Source organism: Engraulis encrasicolus, chromosome 23, assembly GCF_034702125.1.
Source record: "Engraulis encrasicolus isolate BLACKSEA-1 chromosome 23, IST_EnEncr_1.0, whole genome shotgun sequence".
Taxonomy (NCBI): Eukaryota; Metazoa; Chordata; class Actinopteri; order Clupeiformes; family Engraulidae; genus Engraulis; species Engraulis encrasicolus.
In genome coordinates, this window is record NC_085879.1 from 38,216,206 (window position 1) to 38,242,510 (window position 26,305).

The 26,305-nt window shown below is 44.0% G+C and overlaps 1 protein-coding gene across 1 annotated transcript in view; it reads left to right on the plus strand.

Moving 5' to 3' along the window:
- Positions 1-26,305, plus strand: part of med12 (mediator complex subunit 12) — an 83,619-nt gene that overhangs the window by 50,540 nt on the left and 6,774 nt on the right. Inside the window, exons 26-39 of the mRNA XM_063189791.1 lie at positions 2,125-2,288; positions 4,677-4,856; positions 8,746-8,817; positions 9,491-9,651; positions 11,239-11,400; positions 13,916-14,027; positions 15,017-15,106; positions 16,547-16,656; positions 17,597-17,732; positions 18,694-18,843; positions 19,913-20,191; positions 20,743-20,889; positions 23,639-23,792; positions 25,805-26,019. Of these exons, the coding sequence (XP_063045861.1) occupies positions 2,125-2,288; positions 4,677-4,856; positions 8,746-8,817; positions 9,491-9,651; positions 11,239-11,400; positions 13,916-14,027; positions 15,017-15,106; positions 16,547-16,656; positions 17,597-17,732; positions 18,694-18,843; positions 19,913-20,191; positions 20,743-20,889; positions 23,639-23,792; positions 25,805-26,019 (2,132 nt within the window). The remainder of the gene's footprint in view (positions 1-2,124; positions 2,289-4,676; positions 4,857-8,745; positions 8,818-9,490; positions 9,652-11,238; positions 11,401-13,915; positions 14,028-15,016; positions 15,107-16,546; positions 16,657-17,596; positions 17,733-18,693; positions 18,844-19,912; positions 20,192-20,742; positions 20,890-23,638; positions 23,793-25,804; positions 26,020-26,305) is intronic.

Below are 26,305 nucleotides of genomic sequence, written 5' to 3' on the forward strand. Positions count from 1 at the left end.
CTCCTCCCAGCACTTAAAGTGCTTCATAATGAGTGCATGTCTCGCATTGTAATCACACATCATCATTCCAGTAGTCATGCTGCCTCATATTACACATTAAAGCCCGTTATGTTATGATGTTTTATGTTGACACACTATTATCTACTAAGCAAGCAAGAATCGTGTGTTTATTAAATAATTTTCTTTCACTGTGATTGTAGAGGAATTTATCAGGTGTATATAGTTTTATGCTCTTCAAATGAATGCATACACTGAGGTGTTTCAAATGTCACATCTATTAGTAGTGGAATAGAGAGCTGTGACTTTTTTGATCTTGCATCATACACATATTGCATATTGTTGAGTGCAATATGTTTCAAGCTGTACAAAGGTAATTGTACAGTATCTGTATACAACGTACATTTGAGTCTGTACATTGTTCATAGATAAACAGTGTGTGTGCGAGGGGCCATCCAGATGTGTGTGTGCACACGCACGTTTGTGTCCTATAAAACTGACTATCTGGGTTTCTAATGCAGGGCCTAAAAAAAATAATGTTTTGGTTCCGGTTGCCGACCGACCCTATCATTTTTTGTGCGACCCAAAAAAAAATTTGGGGAGTTTTTGGAATCCTCAAAAAAAATATCGATGTTGTGTGGATGGTTGTTCATATAGACAAGACACAACACGTTTCTTCATTCCCATAATTCGCCATATCTCACTTTCTACCTGCCTGCAAGTTACTGACTTTGCATCGCATGAAGGAACACACACGCGCGCGCCACAAGAATACCCCAAATGTCACTGCAGAGTTGCGCACCTACTCGGTCACGTTGTAGGCTAATTATTATGCTACAACATGCTAATTGGTAGTCGTTGTAGCTCGTAAGTTTTTGAACAACTTGCCTCACAGCGTTCTTGCAGACTAATAGGCTAAGATGTAGCCTAGTTTGGGAACCTGGCGAAAATGCCTGTCAAATGATAAGTCAATCGCCTTACCTCAACACCCGACACGGACACAGCCTGACCACCCGCCTCGAAATGCAACACACAGAAAACATTATGAGTATCCACGATATTTGAATGTATTGATATTGTCTCGTCGTATTAGAAAAGGGCTTCCATTCAGTCACGCTGCATGTTCGACGAGATGCATAACTACAGCAATTCTAAAGTAGCACTGTATCAATACCTTGTAATTGTAAAATAAGTTAATATGAGAGGAGGGAAATGTTTTGCCCAAGTTTTCCTTCATTCTTTCATTTACCACAAGGCCTTGTCAACCAAGAAGTCCGTTGGCCTGAGCCCGTTATTTTCTCTCTCTCACTCTCTCTAATTGTCCCTCCACCATCGCGCAGGGCGCCTGTCACTGTCTCACTCTCCGCACCTCCTCCAAATAATGAAATAGAAATTAACGATGATGTCGCCACAAATACGACTGTTCGATGAAGACCTAGGACTACTACAGTTGCCTACAATAATGATTTAATGGCAATGACGGTGTTGCCCCTCGATCACCCTTCATTAAAACATTCATATCGCCTCAGGCGTCTAGGCTACATCCTCGCGTAAAAAAGTGTGTAGGCTAAATAGAATGTTTGCAAGCCAGAACCTTCATCCCAAGGAAAATATGGTCTACAACCGATGATGGAAAGGAATAAAAATAAAAAAAAAAGAAAACGGGACATAGCCTAGGCTACAGGAGCTAAAATAGCTGTCAGGCAACTGGCAGCTGGACAAGTATTGCCAGAAACGGTAGCCAAGGCTATTGTGTATGATCATATCCTCATTTCGGTGACGGTCATGTTGACTCATTAATGCTTATTATATTTCATTGTAGCTTTAGCAGGCCTCACTCCACTGTATCGTCCTTGGCATTGTTCAACAACGTTCATGACGAAATCTGGCGCATGTCATAAACGGGGGTCGGACATAAAAAAAAATTTGAAAAAAAAATTTGAAAAAAAAAAAAAATTCCGACCGACCCATGACCAAACCTGACAACCAACCGGAACCAAACTTTTATTTTTCTTAGGCCCAGTGTGCGTAAGTTCTAATGCTATTTCTTTGACAAAAATGCTGTGTGTGTGTGTGTGTCTCCTGACCTGTGTGTGTGTTACCTGTGTGTGTGTGTTACCTGACCAGGTGATGCTGAGCTGAAGGGCTCGGGCTTCTCCCACCCGGCCGGCCTGGACGACATCGGAGACGACGACATGGGCTCCAAAAAGTCGGGCGGTCGGAACGTCTCCATAGAAACGGCTAGCTTAGACGTCTACGCCAAGTACGTGCTGAAGAGCATCTGCCAACAGGTGAGTGTGATGTGGTTGAGACGAGAGCGCGCAGTGCACCGCACACAGCCAACACTTTGAAGGTGCAGGGTGCAAAGTACCACAGACTTTTTTGTGTTGTGTGACATGTGTCTCATGTGTCATGTGTGTCATACGGATGTGTACTTCCAAGACGAGTTTCCCTCTGGACGAATAAAAACAATCTTGAATTTTGAATAAGGAAAACAGTATCATGTAAAAAAAAAAATGCACTGTTAGTACCAAAACGTTTTGACCGTCAAGGTTTTCAGCAGGTTTGTGTGTGTCAGGAGTGCCAATGATCACGGCCATAAAGGCAAACAGTGGGGAGGAAAAACAAAGCATACAGTCTTCACAGTTATTTTAGGACGAGTGAGTACATGAAGACAGGCAATAATCACTGCCAGAATTGCAATCATTTGGTACGAAGGTCCAGTCCAGGTCGTAATCAGGCATTCTTAATCTATTAGCTGAGAGTGTTTTCAACACATCCAACTCTTTGAAGATTTAGGGTGAAAAGTCCGACAGATGAAGAAAAAAAATATCCCCCCACACTGGTGTTGCTCCAAGTGAGAGCATTCAAATCAACAGTGTTTTGACCGTCAAGGTCTTCAGCAGGTTCGTGCGAGCCATGAGTTCCCCTCTCCTTCCAAACGTAACTCTGGGGAGAGAAAGCAAAACGTAGTCTACTCTCTGACACTTATGTGACTACGAGCCAGGACGAGAGTCAATGGTCACGACTAGAAATGTAAACCTCAGGAAGCAAATACAAAACATCCAGTCCAGGTAATAATCAGGCATTCTTACCCTATCAGCAAAGAGTATTTCTGTGAAGTAGTTGTGTGCATACACTGTGACAGATGGTGAGTAGTTATTCATGTTTGGTGTCATATCAGGTCACCATTGTGTAATGTAACACAGTACCAGTCAACAGGTGAGCACAAGCCACTAAGTGTCCATGACGACAGCCAGAAATGCAGAGATATTTTGGCAGAAAAGCGAAGCATCCAGTCTCACAGTTATGACAGTTGTCTGAGAGACCAGACATTTACCGGTATATGTGAGGCAACAAACATTTCCCGTCAAAGTAGTCATAATTTGGAAATAATTTGACATCATAATTTGGCAATAATGAGACGTGATGTTTTGATTTTTTCACATCACACAGGACTGACATCGTGGCTTATTTTAGTGCTTTTAGGTTAGGATCTTAAGACCTTAAGTGAGAATATTTCATCAGGAAAGCCTCTCAGTGCTGAGAAATTTGAATCACCTCAGGGAGATACCCTGAGAGGACCCTGGCTTTTCCTCCCAAGTGAAGAATCTTCAAGTTGTTTCCCGCCAACATTGTTTTTCCACTAACGGTGTCGATTTACCAAAACGTATTCCAAAAAAGTTATCCAGACAGATGGCCAGATAGAGTCTAGGTAAAGTTCAGGTTGAGAAATGTATCATGCTACGGTACGCGCCCTGCATTAGCAAGTGAAATATCCTAAAATATTGTTTTTGTAGTGTTTACAGAGAGTGTTTGGGCCATGTTTTTGCAAGCAGCCATTTAAGGTAATTGCAGAGTGGAGAGGCTGCGGTGAAACATCACTGTGGAGTCGTTTGTTTGGAGTAGATGAGGAGTAATGACAGACATTTTGTTGAAATTGATTCTGCTTGTTACGTGCCTAAATCCCCTGTTTTCACTGAATGTTTCCCCTTTGTCCAAAACATTCGGTCGTTATTTTCTCTCTTGTGCTCTCTCTCTCTCTCTCTCTCTCTCTCTCTCTCTCTCTCTCTCTCTCTCTCTCTCTCTCTCTCTCTCCCTCCCTACCCATTCCTTATACTCCCCCCTACAATTTTCTCTATGAAGCAATCCATCAATTTATCCCCCTTGGTTCCAACTTTCTTTTATTATTTCACCCTCTTCTCGCCATCAACTACTAATCCATCTCTCTTCCTGTGCTCCTGTGTCATGTCTCGTGTCCCTCCTTTAGGAGTGAGTGGGTGAGCTCTCTCTCTCTCTCTCTCTCTCTCTCTCTCTCTCTCTCTCTCTCTCTCTCTCTCTCTCTTTCTTTCTTTCTTTCTTTCTTTCTTTCTTTTGCTCTTTCTTTTGCTCTTTCTTTTGCTCTTTCTTTTGCTCTTTCTTTTGCTCTTTCTTTCGCTCTCTCTGTCTCTCTCTCTCTCTCTCTCTCTCTCTCTCTCTCTTCTTGTCTCCCTGCTGTAGGAGTGGGTGGGTGAGCGTTGTCTGTCTGTCTGTCTGTCTGTCTGTCTCTCTCTCTCTCTCTCTCTCTCTCTCTCTCTCTCTCTCTCTCTCTCTCTCTCTCTCTCTCTCTCTCTCTCCCTCCATCCATCACCTAATCCACCCCTCTCCTCCCTGTGTTCTTGTCTCCCTGCTGTATGTAGGAGTGGGTGGGTGAGCGCTGCCTGAAGTCCCTGTCGGAGGACAGCAGTGCTCTGCAGGACCCGGTGCTGGTCAACATCCAGGCCCAGCGCCTCCTGCAGCTCATCTGCTACCCGCACCGCCAGCTCGACAGCGAGGAGGGAGACAACCCCCAGAGGCAGCGCATCAAGCGCATCCTCCAGGTGAATGAACACGCACATATACACATTCTCTCTAATGCACACGCACTCACATGCACGCACGGTACTCTCACTCACACATACACTCACTCTCTCATACACACATACAGACACTCACTCACTCACTCACTCACTGACACGCACACATACACTCACTCATACACACACATACACACCGCCAGCTCGACAGCGAGGAGGGAGACAACCCCCAGAGGCAGCGCATCAAGCGCATCCTCCAGGTGAATAAACACGCATGTATACAGTACAGCACTGGAACACCTACACCCACACCCACGCACGCTCACTCGCTCGCACTCTCACTTGCTCTCTCTCTCCCCCCCTCACTCACTCGCCCTCACTCACTCGCCCTCACTCTCTCGCTTGCTCACTCACTTACTCATTCGCTCTCACACTCACACACTCATTCACCCATTTTTTCTCTCTCTCTCTCTCAAACACACACACACACACACACACACGCACACGCACACACACACACAAAATAACAAGGTGCAGCTCAGGATGTAAAAAGTTAGCTAGAGTTGTGAGGGTGTCTGAATGAAGTCAGGAGCCATAGGATTCAAACCAAAGTCCTTTCAGTGGGTAGTTAATTCAGTTAGTATGAGAGTGAGTATGTGAATTCAAGAAAATGCCGTTAAGCAGTCTGCTAAAATATGAATTCATTTTTAAAGTGCGATATAAATGCGGTCCATTTGCCATTGTTCACCCCCCCCAAGCCTACAAGTGACTCAACTCATTTGTATAATTGCCTGATATACTTTAAGACATTTGAGAGTGTCAGCTCTTTCCAGAAATGGTTGGATCAGATATGTGGCAAGGTTTCCACTTGTAGCCCCAGCAGCTCCTAATCAGAGGTGGACTTGTCGGAGTCAAAGTCGTCCCACATGTAAAAATCTGCTGTCAATCTCTCATGCGGGTAGTTGCTGCTGCTGCTGCTGCTGCTGCTGCTGAGTCTGGTGTCTGCACTGCTCCTGAAAAAAAAGACCTCTCGTCTCGCCTGTATTTCTGTCCGCCCCTCAGTCGCTGATGCAACGGAACAGCCACTTCTCATCTCGTCGTCACTGCAAATCACCCCCGTGTACCTTTTTCGTAATGTGACCACATGTCAGACAGTTAGCCAGCGAGTCTACAGACAGAGCCCTAGTGAGTCACATCTCCAGAAAGACAGACGCCTAAGAAGCCTTAGCTCAGTCAGAAGCCACTCACTCACAGATGGCCCCGTCGATGGTTTTTACTTGTCCTGGAAATCTGCTGGTTGTTCTCCAGGCAGGGGAGTGTTTCCAGCTAATAGCCTCAGGTTTATAGCCAGAGATGTTCAGCCACCCACCCATCCCTTCAGGGCTGTTGACAGCTTTGACAGGCCCAGGGACAGATTCAACTGAATGGCCCCTCCTATTAATTCATATGTGTAATGACAAGCCAATTATGGGGCCCCTCTCTCCCTGGGCCCGGGACAACTGACCTGTTTATCCCCACCTGTCGACTGCCCTGTGTCCAGCTAATGGCCTCAAATTTTAGGCAGATGTTTGGCCACCCACTCACTCGTCTACTGAACACCCCCACCACCCTCACCAATAGCCCCCATTGTCTATCAGTGTAGTGAACTTGAACTCCACATGACCCGCTCCAGCTCCAATTACCTTCCCTTGCTTTGCTCCTGACTGCTAACAGCTGTGAAAGGAGAGACGCCGCTGCTGCCAGTGGATTGAGTATCTTTTGTGGGAAATACAGATTGAACAGCCACATGCGTACACACACACACACACACACACACACACACACACACACACACACACACACACACACACACACACACACACACACACACACACACGCACGCACGCACGCTCGCGCTTGCGCACACGCACGCACACACCTTTTTTTTTACCATGGCCAGCCAAGATAACTCGGTTCTGTCACTCAGTGTCTTCAAGGTCAAGTTAGCCCGGCTTGTGAAACAAACTAATGGATTGGTTCTTGGTTCAGGTTGGATTTGTTGCTTTCAGACGTCTAACTTTTCAAGCCCCCTTTTAATGAGTGGGAGTTGATTGAATGTTGGGACATTTTTAACCTTTAGCCAATAGTATTTTGTAGAGTAGTTATACAAAGTTATCCATAATGATGTAGGTGCGGTGTCAGGTCAGCCATCTTTATTATTGAATGGAGAGCCTCCAAGTTGTAAAGAAATTACCCTAGTCACAAAAGCAAAAACTGTCAAACTAGCAGTCATTAATGCTGTATCCATTAGCATGATGTAATTTCCTTCATTTCAATGTCTGTAGTTTTCCTGGGGATTAGTTAAATACTACCTCTCCTCTGTACTACCACTACTATGAGGTACAGTACTGCTACAGGGGCTGGTGGGCCCTTGTGGAAAAGAAAAAGATAACATGGTTATGCCTGCCTGTGCCCTCTGCACACTAGGATACAACATATGTTAACATTATTATTACTGCATTCAGGGTTCTAGCTAGGATGAAATTCTAGCATAGAGGCAGGCCTGTAATAGTCGAGGGAGCGAAGCGACCGAGACGGGGGGTTGCAAAGTTTTTGAGAATTCAAGGTAAAAATAGGCCATTCTAGGGGTACCCAATGGGTAAAATTGTCAGTATTGGGCTGCCGTAATGTAACTACCTTTTCTTCTAAAAGTAGTGTAGACGTAACGAGTTACTACTGAAAACGAAGTAACGAAGCGCCGTTCCCTGTGAACTTTTGCTATTTGCAGATTATGAAATAAGGATTCGATGCTACACGTGCCTTTGTTGTTGTTTTTACGCCTCGATACTGATACACGCTCGTCACAGAGATTAATGAAAGCAGTCAAAACCCAGCGACAAATGTGCAAGGTTTGGTAGAAGGGCGATATGGCATTGATCTGGCTTTATTGTACAAACAAATACAAAATGCTGTTACGCTGTATTAAAAATCAGTGTCACGGTCCAAAATTATAGCATAACGGGCCGTAACGCGCGTTTGAGCTACCTGGAACCCTGGCATTCATAAGGAGCGGTACAGTGAGGTTACAAGGGCTTGGAGGACCATGTGGGAACGATAACATGATGGAGCGTGCGTGCATGTGCGTGGGTACGTGTGTGCACCTCATGGTGCCATATTTAAAGGGGCTCCAGGTAGGATTAAAAGTTCAGTTAATCACTTTCCCGAGTCAGTCGATGGTTATGTGAATCATTAATAAGTGAACAATGACTGTCGCGACCACTTCCACGGTCCGCTAACAGAAAACCCCAAATGCAACTTTTTGACAGAGCGGTCCGAACGAGTGTCATGGGAAATACTTTTCATACGAAAAATCGCTTTACATACCGTACTCAGATTTGTATCAACTGCTGGCATTCGATGATGAAAAACATTCTCACAGAGAGTTTAATTGAACAGCATTTTTTCATTACGGTGTACACTTTAAGACAGGCATGCCACCGACATCGCGCAAACGACGCCATCCTACCTTGTGCCCCTTTAACCATCATCAATGGGCCACCTGTGAACCATGCAGCAGACATTTATGCTACATTCCCACTGGTTTAAAATCATTCATATCTTGTTTTTTGTTGGGTTTTTTGGGTTTTGAAGTTATAAAGTTTCGCTGTATCACTAAATTGCCTATTTTGGACACCAGATGGAAATTAGCCCTTGGACTACAATCTGGCATATTTACATATATGTACATGTATGTATATGTTCATTAATGTGCAATGTCCTGAAGAAATAAAGTAAAGTAAAGTAAAAGTAAAGTAAAAAGGGATGATTGATAGCCCCATGTGGGGAAGGTGACCCCTGCCTGCCTACCCTAGTCCCTTCTGTACACATTCCTCGTCTGGTGCCAGTTTCAACAAATTCTCATCCTGCCCTGCAGAACATGGACCAGTGGACCATGCGACAGTCCTGCCTGGAGCTGCAGCTGATGATCAAGCAGAGCTCAAACAACGTGAGTAAACAGACGCGTCTCTCTCTCTCTTTTTTGTTGTCCCCTGCTGTTCCTGTTCCTTGTCACAGTGCCATGGTGCTGTTTTGTGTGCATTACTTGCTTGTAGAGAAAGGGGAGACAGAGAGGCTAAGCTGCTCCCTGGGTGGCGAACTCCCTCTGTGTAATCAAATCCTCCCTGATCTGGCTGGCTGATGATCACAGTGTTGTCGTCTCTCCTCTCTCTCCATCTCTCTCTCTCTCTCTCCATCTCTCTCTCTCTCTCTCTCTCTCTCTCTCTCTCTCTCTCTCTCTCTCTCTCTCTCTCTCTCTCCATCTCTCTCTCTCTCTCTCCATCTCTCTCTCTCTCTCTCTCTCTCTCTCTCTCTCTCTCTCTCTCTCTCCCTATCCTCTCAATTTCTCTCTTCTCTTCTCCACTCCCACAATCTCCTCTCCTCCACTCCCCTTTCTTCTCCTCCACTCCCCTCTCCTCTATCATCCTTTCCTCTTTGCTTCTCTCCTCTACTCTTTCCCTCTGTTCCCCCTCTATTCCCCCTCTCCTCTCTTATCTTATATCACATCTTCTCTCTCTCCTCTCCTCTCTCCTCCTTCCTCCTCTTATTTCACATCTTCTCTCTCTCCTCTCTTCTCTCCTCTTTCCTCCTCTTCTCCACCTCTTGTTTCCTTGTCTCCCCAGGACCTCTACTCCCTGCTGGAGAACATTGCCAAGGCAACCATCGAGGTTTTCCAGAAGTCAGCGGAGATGAACTCCAGTAACCTCTCAGGGAACGGCTCCTCAGCCGTGTCGGGCACCTCCGTCTCCAACAGCACCAACGCCAAACTCAAACCTGTGCTGAGGTGAGCTAGCACGTAGCACACAAGCAAACCCAAACCTGTGTTGAGGTGAGCTAGCACGTAGCACACAAGCAAACCAAAACCTGTGTTGAGGTGAGAGCAAACCCAAACCTGTGCTGAGGTAAGCTAGCACGTAGCACACAAGCAAACTCAAACCTGTGTTCAGCACACAATCAAACTCAAACTTTTCCTCAGGTGAGCTGCTGCTCAAACACTTCAAAGCAAACTCAAACCTGTCCTCAAAGCAGCACACCAACTAACTCAAACCTATTTTCCAATGAGCGAATGAGAATGCGCACCAGACCAAACTCAAACCTGTCCTCAGCTAGGCTAGCCAGAACTGAGGCTGCACTAGACTTGAGAAAAGGCTTCACATATTTTAAACCGTGCCATGGAATATACAAGATGCAATATGTTGTTCAACTTTCGATTTATAGAAGTTTGGAGCCAAATATCAAAGTTCACAAAGCAAGGTTGGTTCACACACTGATAAAAACAGTGTTTTAATGTCCTTACAACATAGGGTATTTCTCAAAACCTAGTGCGCACACTTCCAAGTGTGCTGAGCCTAATTAGTCACGCACAGTGATTGGATACTCTTTGGTGAACTCTATGGAGTATCCAATCACTGGGCGTGACTAATTAGGAAGTGTGCGGACTAGGTTTTGAGAAATACCCATTGTCATTGCTTTACACGAGCTATGGCTGACCTTGCACTCATCTCCTCCTTCATTGCTGCCCAGTGAGAAATCACACAAATCTCTCACTTTGATCCTCCAATATTAAGCGCCTTTGATGTGAAGGGAAGTATCATTACATCACCACCATCATGGCGGCTTTACAGCTCCATTTGTGGGTGTTATTTCTTTTTTCCCCTTGCTTTTAGCTGTTTTGATAATAAATCACAGAGCTCCCACTCACTCACTCTCTCCAAAAAAGCACTTGAGATGTGGAATCGGTTAATATGCAGAGTGAATGTAGATGGAAGGCTTAAGGAAGAAGGAAAGCCCGAAATGATTGAAATGGAGGGGAAGATTGGAATGGAAAAAGACTATAAATGCCAAATGATTGCAATTGATTGAACCACAGATGAGTGTGCTAACAAATATGAGCTTAAATCGAGCATGACATTATGGGGTTCCCTTTTTTCAATGAAGTTAGCTGCTCACTGATTTTCCCTCCAAGTTTTCAACACCTCATGTATCTGTGTTGCATTCATTTCCACTGAAATTTGAGTGCATCCTTTCGTAGCCTTATTTCTTGTGCCCAATGTTTTTGGGGGACACTGTCACATTGTGCCAACATTCAAAAGCACATGTTCTGACGTTGTGATCTTCATAGCATTCCAGCGTTTCAAGGTCACATCCATGTTCTTTTTTAAAAAAATTATTTAACATGCATCCTTTTCTAACATTCAGTCTGTTCTGGTGCCATTATGATCTTTGGACAAAGAGAAGCATTGTTGCTCTCTAGATGTTAAAAGTACCACACACTGAGAGAGGAGACAGCCTTTTCTGCCTTTGTCAAAGTTTAACATGCATGCATCCATCCTTCCCTAACTTTTGATTTCTAATTTCCCCCCTGCTTCAGTTCGTCGGAGCGTTCGGGCGTGTGGCTGGTGGCGCCGCTGATCGCCAAGCTGCCCACCTCTGTGCAGGGCCACGTGCTGAAGGCGGCCGGGGAGGAGCTGGAGAAGGGCCAACACCTGGGCTCCTCCTCACGCAAGGAGCGCGACCGACAGAAGCAGAAGAGGTGAGCATCTTACGGTCAAATGCTAGTGAAATTTCGGTTTGGCTGGTAGAAAACACCAACTTACTAGCCAATTTAACCCATTAACGAGTGTGTGTTTGACTAGTAAGATTTACATTACTAGCCATTTTGGCTGGTGGTGAAAGAAGTTAATTTAGGGCACTGGATGTTGGCAATTTTACCCACTTCAGGTTTTTAACAATGATATTCATACATGCATATTTTATTATACATATTGAAATCACTCTTAAAGTGTTATCCCAAACTCTCAGGCTGATATGTACAGTACATATAGATGATGCACTCATAGAAACACATGAGTTGAGCAGCTGTGTCATTAATACGTAGTGTATGTACATGAATAGATAATTAATATCCTTAATTGTGTAAAATCCATTCGAGTTATGTTTTCCCATTAGTTTTCAATTATTACACCACGGCGCACCCCCCTGCATGTGTATAGTTGCTGATTAGGCCTGCCATGGATGACACAAGCCTGGGGCAAATTGCTGTGAAGAGAATATGATCTTAACTGTAGAGAGGATATCATTAGATGGGCAGTAACATACACTATTGGAGATACTGTGCATCATTAGTAGCGTTTTGACAGAATCTGGCCCCTCTCTTGAGAGGAATATCATGTATAAATAGAAAACTCTTATGTTGGAAAAAGTGTATTATTAACTTTATTCATGGTACATGAAAGATAAATGTAGGAACACTACTACAGAAGTAAACCTCCCAAAAAACACATTATTAGTAGTGTTTTGACAGAATCTGAATAATAATGAAGAATCTTAGGTATATCATGTATGAAGAGACATAATTTACAACATGGTGGTCAATTTCTGTGTAACGTGCCGATCATCTTTGTCTTGCATTTATGAAGCTCATCAAACCGCTCCCTACAGAAGCCTGACAGCAAACTGTTATTTCAGAAAAAGTGTATTATTAACTTTATTCATAAATGGTACATGAAAGACAAATGTAGGAACACTACTACAGAAGTAAACCTCCCAAAAAACACATTGCTCTAAACCAAATTGCATTTGGTGAGCAAACACTTGAGCTCATGTGAAATTGTGAAAGATGGGAATTTTTTCCACCGAAATGATGAGATTCTTCTCTCCAACACTCCCCGCCTCCTCACTCACCCCCACCCCCAACCACCCCCTCTGTGCCTGTCTCGGCAACAACATCTCTTTTGGCACTAATTCACTTCTGGCTGCTGTAATTGGATTTTATTTTCAGTTTCGGTTCGTGTAAACTGATTATAAGAATGGGGAGAGGTGCTTACTCTACTGATTAGCCCCCGTCTCCGGCAATGCTTTTGCGCATAAAGCCGAGCTAATTAAGGAAGCTGCCAGAAGCCCCTCTCTCTCTCTCTCTCCGCTCCTCTCCTCTATTCTCTCCTCTCCTCTTCCCTTCGTTGTCTGGTCGTCACACTCCCTTGAATTTAGATCTTGCGATAATGAACTCGCCAGATTTATGCCTTTCCCTCACTCCACTCCACTCCATTCAGCTCCCCCTCACCTCAGCAACCATCTCTCGGTTCTGTGTGCACTGCACTGATGTCAGGTTTGGTTTGGCTAATTTGTGTTATTATTATAATACCCTCCCTGGGCCTAATGACAGCGTTGCCTAGAGTGTTTTTACTGTGTTTGTTTTGAGTTTTTTCTTTTCTTTTCTTTTCTTTTCTTTTCTTTTCTTTTCTTTTCTTTTCTTTTCTTTCTTTCTTTCTTTCTTTCTTTCTTTCTTTCTTTCTTTCTTTCTTTCTTTCTTTCTTTCTTTCTTTCTTTCTTCCTTTCTTTCTTTCTTTCTTTCTTTCTTTCTTTCTTTCTTTCTTTCTTTCCTTCTACTGGGCTATTATGTACCTATCTGTGCATATGTGCTAGCCAGCCTCTCTGGACGTGTTTGCCACTCCATACTGGCACCAGAGTGATGTGAATGTCATGCTAGATGTCCCATTGGTGTGGCATTTTTTGAAAAGCATTCAGAGAGTGGAGAGATTGAGTGATGCGTCTTCATTTAATGCGTTGTAAGGTTTTGTCCTGTAATACCAATTGAAGAAATAAAGCACAAACTGAAACGGGTATTTTTACCAGTCAGTTGTTATGAGAGAGGACAATAAAAACATTCTAGATTGAGTACTAGCATTCATGTACTCTAACCCCTTCCATCTTCCTCTTCCTGTCTGTCTGTCTGTCTGTCTGTCTGTCTGTCTCCTTCTCTGTTCTCTGTCTGTCTGTCTGTCTGTCTGTCTGTCTGTCTCCTTCTCTGTTTTCTGTCGTCTGTCTCTCTCCTTCTCTTCTGTCTGTCTGTCTGTCTGTCTGTCTGTCTCTCTCCTTGTCTGTCTGTCTGTCTGTCTGTCTGTCTCTCTCCTTGTCTGTCTGTCTGTCTGTCTCTCTCCTTGTCTGTCTGTCTGTCTGTCTCTCTCCTTGTCTGTCTGTCTGTCTGTCTGTCTCCTTCTCTGTTCTCTGTCGTCTGTCTGTTCTGTTCTGTCTATCTCTCGTTCCAGCATGTCTCTGCTGAGCCAGCAGCCCTTCCTGTCGCTGGTGCTGACGTGCCTAAAGGGTCAGGATGAGCAGCGAGAAGGCCTGCTCACCTCCCTCTACAGCCAGGTGCAACAGGTGAGACAAGATCAGATCACATGAGATGAGGGTCAAAGACGTCTTTGTCATTCAGTTTTACAGACACCTTCCGCCGACTGTAAATGTAAAAAACCCACAATTTTTAAATAGTTTCAAGTGAATGAATGACAGCCGAGGCTTTCATGAATTCCCTGTAACAATAAATAAATAAAAAGAGTCATGTTTTTTACAGTTACAGTCAGCAGAAGGCATCCGTTACACTGATTGACAATGCCATTTTGCACGTCTTTGACCCATGAGCCTTTATTAGGGTTGTAACGATATTGGATCGAACCGAGAAATCGTGATACGATGCTGTATCGTGATGTAAGGAGGCAGTATCGTGATACGCCCTTTCAAAGTTTGTTATCCTTCAGTCCAGAAAGCAACCATATGATATGATGTGATAGTACTTCCAAGCTTCAAATGAGATGCATTTCGGAAATCGTGAGGTGTATCGAACGTCTCGTAGGTCAAAAATTGGGATACGAACCGAATCGTGAGTTGAGTGTATCGTTACAGCCCTAGCCTTTCCCCAGAGAACACAATTGGCGATTTAGCTACACAGAATTGCTGGACTGTCCAATTGCAAAGTGATGCTCAGATCACCTCTAGTCGCCAGCGACTCAATACAAAGTCAGTTACCTTCGTCGCCGGTGTTCTTCCTCCCCCTCTTTCTCCTCCTTCTCCTCTTCTTTTTCCTCCTCCTTCCTCTACTCCTCTTTCTCTTCCTCCTCCTTCCCTCCTCCCCCTCCTCCTCCTTCTCATCCTCCTCTTCCTCACCCCCCCCTCTTCCTCCTCCTCCTCTTCCTCTTCCTCCTCCTCTTTCTCCTCCTTCTACTCCTCCTTCTCTTCCTCCTCCTCTTCCTCCTCCTCCCCCTCTCATCTTCCTCCTCTTCTCCCTCCTCCTCCTTTTCTTCCTCCTCCTCCTCCTCCTCCTCTTCCTCCTCCTCTTCCTCTTCCTCCTCCTCCTCCTCCTCCTCCTCCAGATCGTCCATAACTGGAGGGAAGATCAGTACCAGGACGACTGCAAGGCTAAGCAGATGATGCACGAGGCCCTGAAGCTCAGGCTAAACCTGGTAAGACGCTGTAGAGCACTGGCTCTCAACCTTTTGGCTCTCAACCTCAACGCCTGCCTGACCTCATCATAAACCTGCCAATGCTCAATTTTGTGTTAAATTAAGCAATTAACCACAAGAGGCTGTGGGTTTGTGTTTGGTTTATAATGGGTAAGGGGAGTGGGGTACGACCCGAGGCGGAATCTTCATTTGGAATGGCGTGTGTTTACGCTGATTCACGCTGATTCACAACGGCTATCAGCCAATCACAACCAAGAACCAAGACTCGCACAGTGTTGGATAAAGAAAATTGACTAATAGCCTCCAATGGCAACTAAGCTCCCACCAATCTTCACCCATCCTCCATAACGCCCCCTAGGGGGCTTTAGAGCCCCCGTTGAGAAAACCAGTGTAGGGAATAGAGCTTTTTCCTTTTTATTCAGCCATTGCAGGGGTCAGACAGACATAATTGAAAAAGCTCCTGAAACGTCTGCTCTGGTCTTGATCTTGCTTTGATTGAAAGGACCTTTTTGTAGACCTAATTTCTCCTTTTACTCAACCTGGTAGGGAGCAATGGATTCACTGAATTCAAGCACGACGAGCGTTGAGAAAAGCTATATACTGAAACGTCTGCTCTGGTCTTGATCTTGCTTTGATTGAAAGGACCTTTTTGTAGACCTAATTTCTCCTTTTACTCAACCTGCGTGGCTAGACTGTAAATAGATTCGGTATGACTGACTGCAAGTACAGAGAGCATTGAGAAAAGCTATATACTAAAACACATGTTCTCACTGATTAAAAACATCTTTTTGTAGACCTTGTTTCTCTTTCCGGCCTTACCAACTTCACATTGAAAAAGAATTCAATAACCGTAAAGCTCAATCGCTAAACTGAGAGGCTTCATAATTGAAAGTATTTCTAAAGATTCTGGAGTGTTCCTCGAAGTTAATCTCCAACTCAGAGTATTTCACGCAAGAATAAATAGACATTGTGGGGTTTTTTTTCTCATAGTAGATGACCACGTTTAGTAGTTGGAGAGGTTTTTTAAAGGGACACTGTGCAGGAAATGGTCAAAAAAGGTACTGCACCTATGCTGCTCATTGAAACTGGGCTGCCTATTGCCAAATTTGATCTTTACATGAAAGTTTACTAAGTAATAAACAAATATTTCCTAGTATGATCCAAGTAGAGTCATTTTTGCAGCTAAAAAAATCTATTTTTGGAATTTGAAAGTGGCGGACTATGGAGAAGATCCCCCTTTTCATGTATGAAAAGTGCAATTTTTCAGGTCATAATGAATACTTAGAATTTGATGGTGATGGTAAGTATTCATGAAAAGGGTAACATTAGTGAATGGGCAGCATGAATTCTGGAAATAAACAACTAAAAATCTCACACAGTGTCCCTTTAAGTGTTGTGAGATTGTACTGTGCTAATGCTTCTCTTGTCATGGTTCAACAGGTGGGCGGTATGTTTGACACGGTGCAGCGCAGCACGCAGCAGACGACAGAGTGGGCGGTGCTCCTTCTAGACATCATCAGCAGCGGCACGGTGGACATGCAGTCCAACAAGTGAGAAACGCTGTTTGTTTATTGTATTTAATTCAACAATTACGCATAACAATTCGCATAACGTGCAAAAAAATCAAGCTGCTGTACCATTAATGCGATCCTGTGTACACCCTACGCTGCACACAGCTGATAACATTATCTGTCCGGGGTGTAAAACTTCTCTCAACAATCTGGTTTCACACTCAAATTGTTACTGTTGTCATTTCTTATAGCTTTCTATATAGATGTAGACGGTTTTGCCCCTACTATTCTTGACTTTCTCTCAGTCCACAGCCTTCAGTGTCCACTTATTTCCCGTCACAGAGTATTACTGACCCGTCTCTGACCCATGTCTGTCTGAATGTCTCTCTCCTCCCATTGAGTTGTTCACTGCAGTGCTCTCTCTCTCGCTCTCACTCGCTCGCTCGCTCTCTCGCTCGCTCGCTCTCTCTCTCTCTCTCTCTCTCTCTCTCTCTCTCTCTCTCTCTCTCTCTCTCTCTCTCTCTCGCTTTCTCTCTCGCTCTCTCTCTCGCTCTCTCGCCCTCTCTCTCTGTCTGCCTGTCTCTCTCTCTCTCTCTCTCTCTCTCTCTCTCTCTCTCTCTGTCTGTCTGTCTGTCTGTCTGTCTGTCTCTCTCTCTTACTCACCCTCGAGTTGCTCACTACTCTATAACTCTCTCTGTCCCACTGATGACGTATATCTGCATGTCTCTCCCCCTAGTGAGTTGTTCACTACTCACAGTGCTGGGCCTGCTATGGTTCTGGACCTGTCTCCAAATGTCTGTCCCAATGTCTGCATTTCTCTCTCCCCCTAGTGAGTTGTTATGCTATGGTTCTGGACATGTCTCCAAATGTCTGACCAATTGTCTGCGTTTCTCTCATCCCCTAGTGAGTTGTTATGCTATGGTTCTGGACCTGTCTCCAAATGTCTGACCAATTGTCTGCCTTTCTCTTTCCCCCCTAGTGAGTTGTTCACCACGGTGCTGGACATGCTGAGCGTGCTGATCAACGGCACGCTGGCTGCTGACATGTCCAGCATCTCTCAGGGCAGCATGGAGGAGAACAAGAGGGCCTACATGAACCTGGTCAAGAAACTCAGGGTAAGTAATGCAACTGCTGCGCAGCCTGACTACTGTATTTTGACATAGGTATTGGTCAATTTGGTCAGTGCCATCAGTAGCAGTTTCCTTTTAACTTGATAATGAAATGCCTACATGAACCTGGTCAAGAAACACAAGGTAAATAAACAGTGTATTCATTAGAGTAAGGCTGCGTCCCATTACTACCACCTCCAATTCCACTTCCACTTGAACTTCACCTTGTTTGGAGTGAAATTAAAAAGCGAGTCATTCCCTCGAATAAAGAGAAGTTGAATTTTTCCCTACAGATTGGGACAGACTTCAGACTTTTTTGCACTTTCACTCGCCTCCCTAAGAAACGGGACACCCTACACTTTCACAGGAACGTGCAAAAGCGAGTGTTAGTGCTCAAAACGAGTGGAAGTGGTAGTAATGGGACGCAGCTTACGAGTATGCACATCCCACCTCTCTGAGGCCAGGTGCAGGACAAAGGCGCGTCTGATGGTGGAAAAGAGTAGACGTCCGCACACTGTGGCTCCGCTTTGAAAATGTATTCAGGTCATACAACGTTTCGACCCAACAGGGTCTTCATCAGGCATGTGGCACAAGTGGAGCTACAGTGTGCAGACTTCTAATCTTTTCCACTAAATAAATAGCGTAACCATTGCGCTGCCTAACTACTGTATTTTGCAGTATTGGTGAGTTTCCTTTTAACTTGATAATGAAAGGCCTACATGGACATGGGTAAATAAATAATGTAACCAATGTGTTTGTTTGATAGCTTCCTGCCCAGGGACCACAGATGTAAATTAGCTTTGTAGCTGACTCTGCTACTGGAACTGTCCTGTACACGGCCCCTGTCAAATGAACCAAATAAACTATAATACAAACAAAATAATACCAGTGCCTAATAACTACTGAATTTTCCATCTGTGTGCATGTGTGTCTGTGTCTGTGTCTGTGTCTGTGTCTGTGAGAGCAGAAGGAGCTGGGCGATCGTCAGTCTGAGAGCCTGGAGAAGGTGCGTCAGCTGCTGCCGCTGCCCAAGCAGACGCGAGACGTCATCACCTGCGAACCCCAGGGCTCCCTCATAGACACCAAGGGAAACAAGATCGCCGGCTTTGAGAAAGAGGTACAGAGGCACAGAGGCACACACACACACACATTCTCAAATCTTTTTCACTCACCCACACACTCTCTTATTCATGAACTTTCATTTCACACAATTACCACACACACACTCACCTTTTGTCCACCCAGCCACTCACCTACCCACACACACTCACCCATAGACACACTTGCACAACAACAAAGGGCTCTGCTTATTCTCAAGCCATCACTGGTTTCCACGGTAACAATTTAAATGAGCTCGGGACATTTGGGGACACTTTAAAAAAAAAAAAAGCTTTCCAGCTACAAGGTCTCTGGAGGTGACTATGTATGCCGCATGTCACAAGCTCCTTGGAGACCAAAGCCATTTACTCCTGCACAAATTAACTGCCGCCTACTTTGTCTGTTTTTTTCTTTTTCTTTTTTTTTTCTTTATATGAGAGTAAATTACAATCCCTAAAGCAGACATAGTCCTTGGTCCGTGGGGTTTCAGGGTTTTTTTTTGTTTAAAAAAAAGATGTCTTAATGGTCAGAGTTTAATGGAGGCCCTGTTGCATTCATACTTGAATAAACATGTCTTTATGGCCTTGTTCGAGCATGGTTGCTTAGCTCTGCCCCTTGTCTACATAATGGAAATGGATCTGGAGCAGGGTTTTGAATAGACAGGCAAAGGACCATAGGACATTCTTGGACTTTGTCCAAAAACATATTGCAGGCACAGAAAAAGGCTGGGAGGAAATGTCAGTAATTTATGGAACAAAACGACAATGTTCATTTTACTGAAACGCATACCTATAGTAAAATCAGAAACAACTGATCATTTTGAAGTTGTCTTTTTTTTCCTGTGGCTGTATATACTGTATATTCTATTGTCATTTCAGTAGAGTACTGGAGGAAGATTACATACATTACATTATATGCTTCTCAGCTACATTCAACGATCTCTAATTATCAATGATCTTCAATCAATTATCTTCAGAGATATTAGAGAGTTATTATTAGAGTATAGAATTGACAGAGTCGGTGTGCAATGTTGTGCAGTAAGAGACTATGATAATGATGTTAACCTTCTCGAACCTGGAACCCCACAGGGTCTGCAGGTGTCCACCAAGCAGAAGATCTCCCCGTGGGACGTGTTCGAGGGCCTGAAGCACTCGGCGCCGCTCTCCTGGGGCTGGTTCGGCACGGTGCGCGTGGACCGCAAGGTCACCAAGTTCGAGGAGCAGCAGCGGCTCCTGCTGTACCACACGCACGTGAAGCCCAAGCCCCGCAGCTACTACCTGGAGCCCCTCAACCTGCCGCCCGAGGAGGAGGAGCCCCTCACGCCCATACCGCCTGAGCCGGAGAAGAAGATGGCAGAGGCAGTCAAGGTGCCTAGCATATGTTTAAAGGGCTATGCCACTATTTTGGGGCTGAATTTGGTTAAAATCGATGCCCTGGGTTTATCAAGGTGGTAAAGTGTCTTCTTTTTCATGGTAGGCGTTGTCTTGTTTTATGGAGGGAGCAAGTGTCTAAGCTAGTGAGAGTCAATGGATCACACATGCTGCAGTGATCCATTGACTTTCACTAGCTTAGCTACATACTCCCTCTTTTAACTTAAAGTAAGCAAGACAACGCCTAACATGAAAAATAAGACACTTTACCACCTTCATAAACCCCGGCCAACGATTTTAACTTTATTAAGCCCCAAAATAGTGGCATACCCCTGTAACACACAAATGCTTTTTGAAAAAAATATATATAATAATACTTTTAAGGGAAAATAGAGGTGACATTTTTTCATGAAAGTTGACTGTGGCCCCCTTTCCCACGTCTGTCTGTTGCCAGAACTTCTGCTGCCTATTCATATACGTTACTACATTAAAAATGAATAAATAAATAAATTGCTAAATTTAAAATTAACCATTTGTATTGTGTGTAGGCGGAGAAGAACGCGACAGGGGGCGCTCCTGGCACCACCGACACCAGCAAGAAGTCCAAGAAGAAGAAGAAGCCCTCGTCCTCCTCCAACACAGTAAAGGCCGAGGTGGGTCTGCACCGGCTGGCAGATTCAGGCACTACCCCTCAAGTATGTTGGCTTTCCACTGATTGTTCTTTCGATACATTGGATTATTTGCTCTACATTTGCCTTAGCCACATTGGATTACTTTCTCTATTTGCGTAGCATTTGATTTAGCCCCATTGACATGTTCCTGAAATGCTTGTTCAGGGAAATTCATAACATGCTACTCTACTCACATCAGCTCAAGCATGTTTGCTTTCCACTGGTTGATTCTTTCGACACGTTGCGTTATTTGCTTTATTTGTGTTACATTTGCCTCTGTCTCATTGAGATGTTCCTGAAATGCTTGTTCATAGAGATTCATAAGATACTGTATTCACAGCGCTCAGTTATGTTGGCCTTTCCTTGTTAGATTGTTTGATTTTTATGTCTTTGGATCAATGATGCAGTGCTATATGGGTCAAAGACGTCTTTGTCATTCAGTGTTACGGACACCTTCCGCCGACTGTAACTGCAAAAAAACATGATTTTTAAAAGGTTTCAAGTGAATGAATGACAGCCGAGGATTTCATGTATTCCCTGTAACAATACATAAATAAAAAGAGTCATGTTTTTTACAGTTACAGTCAGCAGAAGGCATCCGTTACACTGAATGACAATGCCATTTTGCACATCTTTGACCCACATACAAGTCAGTGGTTTGGATCAATGATGCAGTGCTACATACAAGTCAGTGGTTTGGATCAATGATGCAATACTATATACAAGTCAGTAGTTTGGATCAATGATGCAGTGCTACATACAAGTCAGTGGTTTGGATCAATGATGCAATACTATATACAAGTCAGTGATTTGGATTAATGTATGTACTGTACATTTGCCTTAGCCGTAGTGAGATGTTTCTTAAATTGAGAATAGCGTGTTCACTTCAGAGAGGTCACGACCGATCCGTTGGATTAGTATGCTCCAGTTGCTCTGCTCGTTTTCATTGACTATAGTAAGATATTCCTTAAAGCAAAAAATACATGTTCAGGAAGGTGTACGAGATGTATATGTTCATATGTGCTCAAGTTTGTTGCCTGTCCATTGTTTGTTTTTTTGTTTATATGTTGAATTTGATCTAGTTGCACTACATTTGCGTTGGCCATAGTAAGATGTTCCTGAAATGAAGAAATGAGTCATTCAGAGAGATGATCATGCTACTGTATTCAGTGTTAGTATTTTTCCTGAAGAATGTTGGCTTTTTTGTTACGGTTTGATTGGATGAAGTGGCCTTCTAGAATGCTCCCTGCATGTCCTTTACTGTAGGAAGAGACTGCTGTGTTTTATTTTAAAGAAGGAATTCAGGTTAAGAGAACTAGGTTATTTGGCCAATGGGGAGTCATTAAGTACTTCAGGCATACACAAAATGCATAACACCAATACAGCAATGCAAACATCAGCAGAAATCGCATGGACCCGTGCTTAATTATGATGACCGTACGCTACTGAGACATATTAGTGCTCACAGTAGGATGCACTTCAAAATAGGTGGTGGTCACTAATGAGTTCTGGGCATGGTCAAGTGGAATTGTATTTATATAGCAGCACATTTCATGGAGCTTTTCAATAGGCTCAGTGTAGGAGAAGAGGTGATTCCAAAACCAGAACATATGCGCTATAAAGCAGACAACCATACTGTCTGAACAGTAATTCCTCTTCTGTGTAGTCAGTGTAGCCTGCTGTTACAGTTGCATCCAAAAAAAAAAAAGATTATTTTTATTTTTATTTTTTTATTTTAAAGAACGTTGGTTGCACTGCCGTGTCTGATGTAGCCAGTTCTATTGATTGTAGTGCAGGGGTGGGGAACCTATACCTCGAGGGCCGTTTATGGCTCTTGAGGCCATTTTGTCTGGCCCCCGATGATGTCATTTTAATATTATGTAGCTTCACATGAAATGTGCCATATTTTGTAAAGAAATCATAGGAATTACTTTTGCAATACAATTAAGTTACCTTCAGGGGACCTAGAGAAGGTGGGGTCTGTTTTAAACGTGGCTGCCTTCAACATAGGCCTATAGTGCTGGGGTACAACCTGGTGTGTGTTCATAGTATGGCCCACGGAGGACTTTTACGGCCCTTGGAGGAATTTGAAGTGGCCCTTTGAATGAAAAAGGTTCCCCACCCCTGTAATGTAGTGGAAGCTAATTCTTGCAGCGAGCAGATAAGGCTTTGACTTGCCATTACCAGAGGTGCACCGAAAATTCGGCCACCGAAAACATTCGGCCGAAAATGCAAAAAAAGACACTTTTCCGAAAGCCAATTGAGTGGCGGAATGGGAGGCCGAATAGAAAATTAATTGAAAATGGGCATGAAGGGAGCTAATTTCAGTTCTACTCTAACATTTGAAGATTTCAAATAAACATTTATTTTCTTTGAAAAACAAGTCTAAACCTTCATTGTAAGCCATCGATGTAAACAATATTAAAAAATAGTGAAAACCCTAGCTTTTGATGACTTTAAACTGATGGAACACTTAAGTTTCGATATTCGGCCAAATGATTAATTAATATTCAGTTTCGGACAAAAAATGTAATTTCGGTGCATCTCTAGTGAAAGCGTGAAAGCCCATTGGGAAACTCCAACTCCCATTGTCATTGTGACACAGCACTCCACAGCACACAAGTGACTGCACACTGCACACAACACTGCACACTGCACACACTCTACTTCCCATATCCAGTGTAGTGTACTTCTCCTACACCTCTCCTCCTCTTCCTTATTCTCTTCCTCCTGAATTCAGTGATTTATTCGTTTTTTTTCTTGCTGTTGTCAGGACTACGCAGGTCGCAACCCGGCGGTGGTGTCGTACCCGGGAGGAATGCCTCAGGACGTCATGATGAACCAGCAGAACCCCTACCGCAACATGGGCGCCTACACCCAGCCCCAAATGGGCATCGCCTACGCCCAGAACCAGCCCCTGCCGCCAGGTTAGTTCCTCAATCCCATTGTCAAAAAGGCAAAAACACGCACATCCATCTCAAAAAGGTTGGGTGCAGGACTAGCAAAAATCATATGAAAACTGAAAGAAAAGTCTGCAACGCCAAGCTCTCGTTTCTCTTATTTTAATGTATGCTGCTCTTGCATGCTGCCCGAAACATCACATTAAAATAAGAGCAACGGGAGCTTTCTTTCAGTTTTCTTTCTTCTTCTGACTTTTCTTTCAGTTTTCATAGTTCCTCAATCCTTCCCTCCTCCCCTCGTGCTAACCTCCCTCCATATCTTTGGAATAGAAGTGTTTTACTGGACAATACCACACAAGGATTTACTTTTTTTTAAATATTACTCTTTGCAGAGCCTCCCCCTCCAAAGTGGCTCTGTTATTTTAAAACACAACATCGCAAATTCCTGGAGGGACTGTTATTTAGGGACAGGCTGTTGGTTACAGTTCTTGGAGCGATGTGGGATTAGATGATTAGACTTCAGGCACGGATTAGGGTACTGGAGAGCCCCCACAAGCCCAACTCCTCAACCATTAGGGCCACAGCCATGGCCCCACTGTCTAAGAGCTTTAACTGTTTTTTGTTGTTGTTTTTTTTGTTTTTTTAAATTGGTGTCCAAGAGCCTTTTTGTGTTTTTTGTTGCTGTTGTATTTCTTTGTGAAAACTGTATGTAGACGTACAAACCCTACCATCTTAGGCTGGAGGAGCTGACTCATTTTCACAAATATTTTCTCACTCTACCAATGTGAGGGGGGGAAATCTTTTACAACCAAAGAAACTGAAGGGTTTGTCCACAATAAAAAAGCTTTCGATTCAGTCAGCTAGCACTGCAACACTATGTTTTATACAGAAACTGAGACTGAAAGGCTTTTACAACAGAATAAAAACGTTGTTTTGGTGTCTGTGACGCATAAACTTTGCTAGACGCCAGCAGTATTGAATGCTATGAGCAATAGCAGTGGCCATTCAAAGTGTCCGAAAGTGTCTGGAGGACATTAGTCTAAATGGACGCCATGGTCGAAGCTGTTGAAAAGCTTTTTTTGTAGGATGGTGTAAACCTAAAAGGTTTTGAGCCTTTGCGGTCCTTAGCAGGTCCTAGCATTTAAAATCCTTACCGGCCCCACAACCATAACAATTGTGACACTGCTTGTAAAAACAGGGGCTCTATGGCATTGAAATCCCCAAGCATTTCGAACAATAACAAGTTGGTGTGCCATTGCTGTTGTAACAGTACAATTCCGCATCCAATCAGAATCTATGCGTGTTCTATTTTCCATTTTCTATGTATTTATTTTTGTTATTTATTTTCACAATATGGTATTGTATTGTTCTGCTACGGTTGTACTACGGGAGTTATTGGAGCTTTATTGATTAGTGGTTCCCATTTGGAATGTTAAGTAGGTTGGACGTTTAGAAGGGGGGACCTGTCGGAGCCGGCATGTCCGTTTACCTCAGGGAATGTTTAAAGGTACATTGTGCAGGAAATTGTCAAAAAAGGTACTGCAACTATGCTGCTCATTGAAACAGTGTTACTATTGCCAAATTTGATCTTGGCATGAAAGTTTACTAAGTAATAAACAAATATTTTCTGGTATGGTCCAAGTACAGTCATTTTTGCAGCTAAAAATGGCTATTTTTGGAAATTCAAAATGGCGGACCATGGAGAAGATCCCCCTTTTCATGTATGAAAAGTGCAATTTTTGCAGTCATAATGAATACTTAGAATTTGATGGTGGTGGTAAGTATTCATGAGAAAGGTAACATAAGTGAATGGGCAGCATGAATTCTGGAAATAAACAACTAAAAAATCTTACACAGTGTACCTTTTAAGGATGTAAAGTTGTTGGTCAGCCGAATAAATATTATTAATCTCGGACAGCTGTAATCCGTGTCTTTCCTCGCCTCGTCTGAACTGGAGTGCCTTATGGTTGGTAAACAACTTTTATGGGGTTACACTGTTTTCCCACATGTCTAAACTGCCCATGTGTCTCTCTCTGTAGGAGGCCCCGGCATGGAGAACCCGTACCGGCCCCGCAACCCGACCAAGGTGATGCAGACGCGGCCCAACTACCCCATGGTGCAGATCCCGGGCGGCGGCGCGGCCCTGGGGGGCATGATGGGCATGAAGAACGAGCAGTTCCTCAACACCAACTACAAGCCGCAGCCGGCCATCCCACAGAACCAGATGCTCAGGCATCAGCTCCAGGTCAGACTGGTGAGTCCAAGAGACGAGCCCCCACACGCCGCCCAACACACATGCACACATACACATACACAGACGTGGACGCGCGCACACATGCACACACACACGCACACACACACACACACACACACACACACACACACACACACACACACACACACACACACACACACACACACACACACACACCCTGCCTGTATACCACCATTCAGCTTACCAATGACACACAAGGCTAATGCTATGTCATCCGTCAATCCGTGGTGTTTTTTTTTTTTGCCGATTCTATTCGATGCATCAT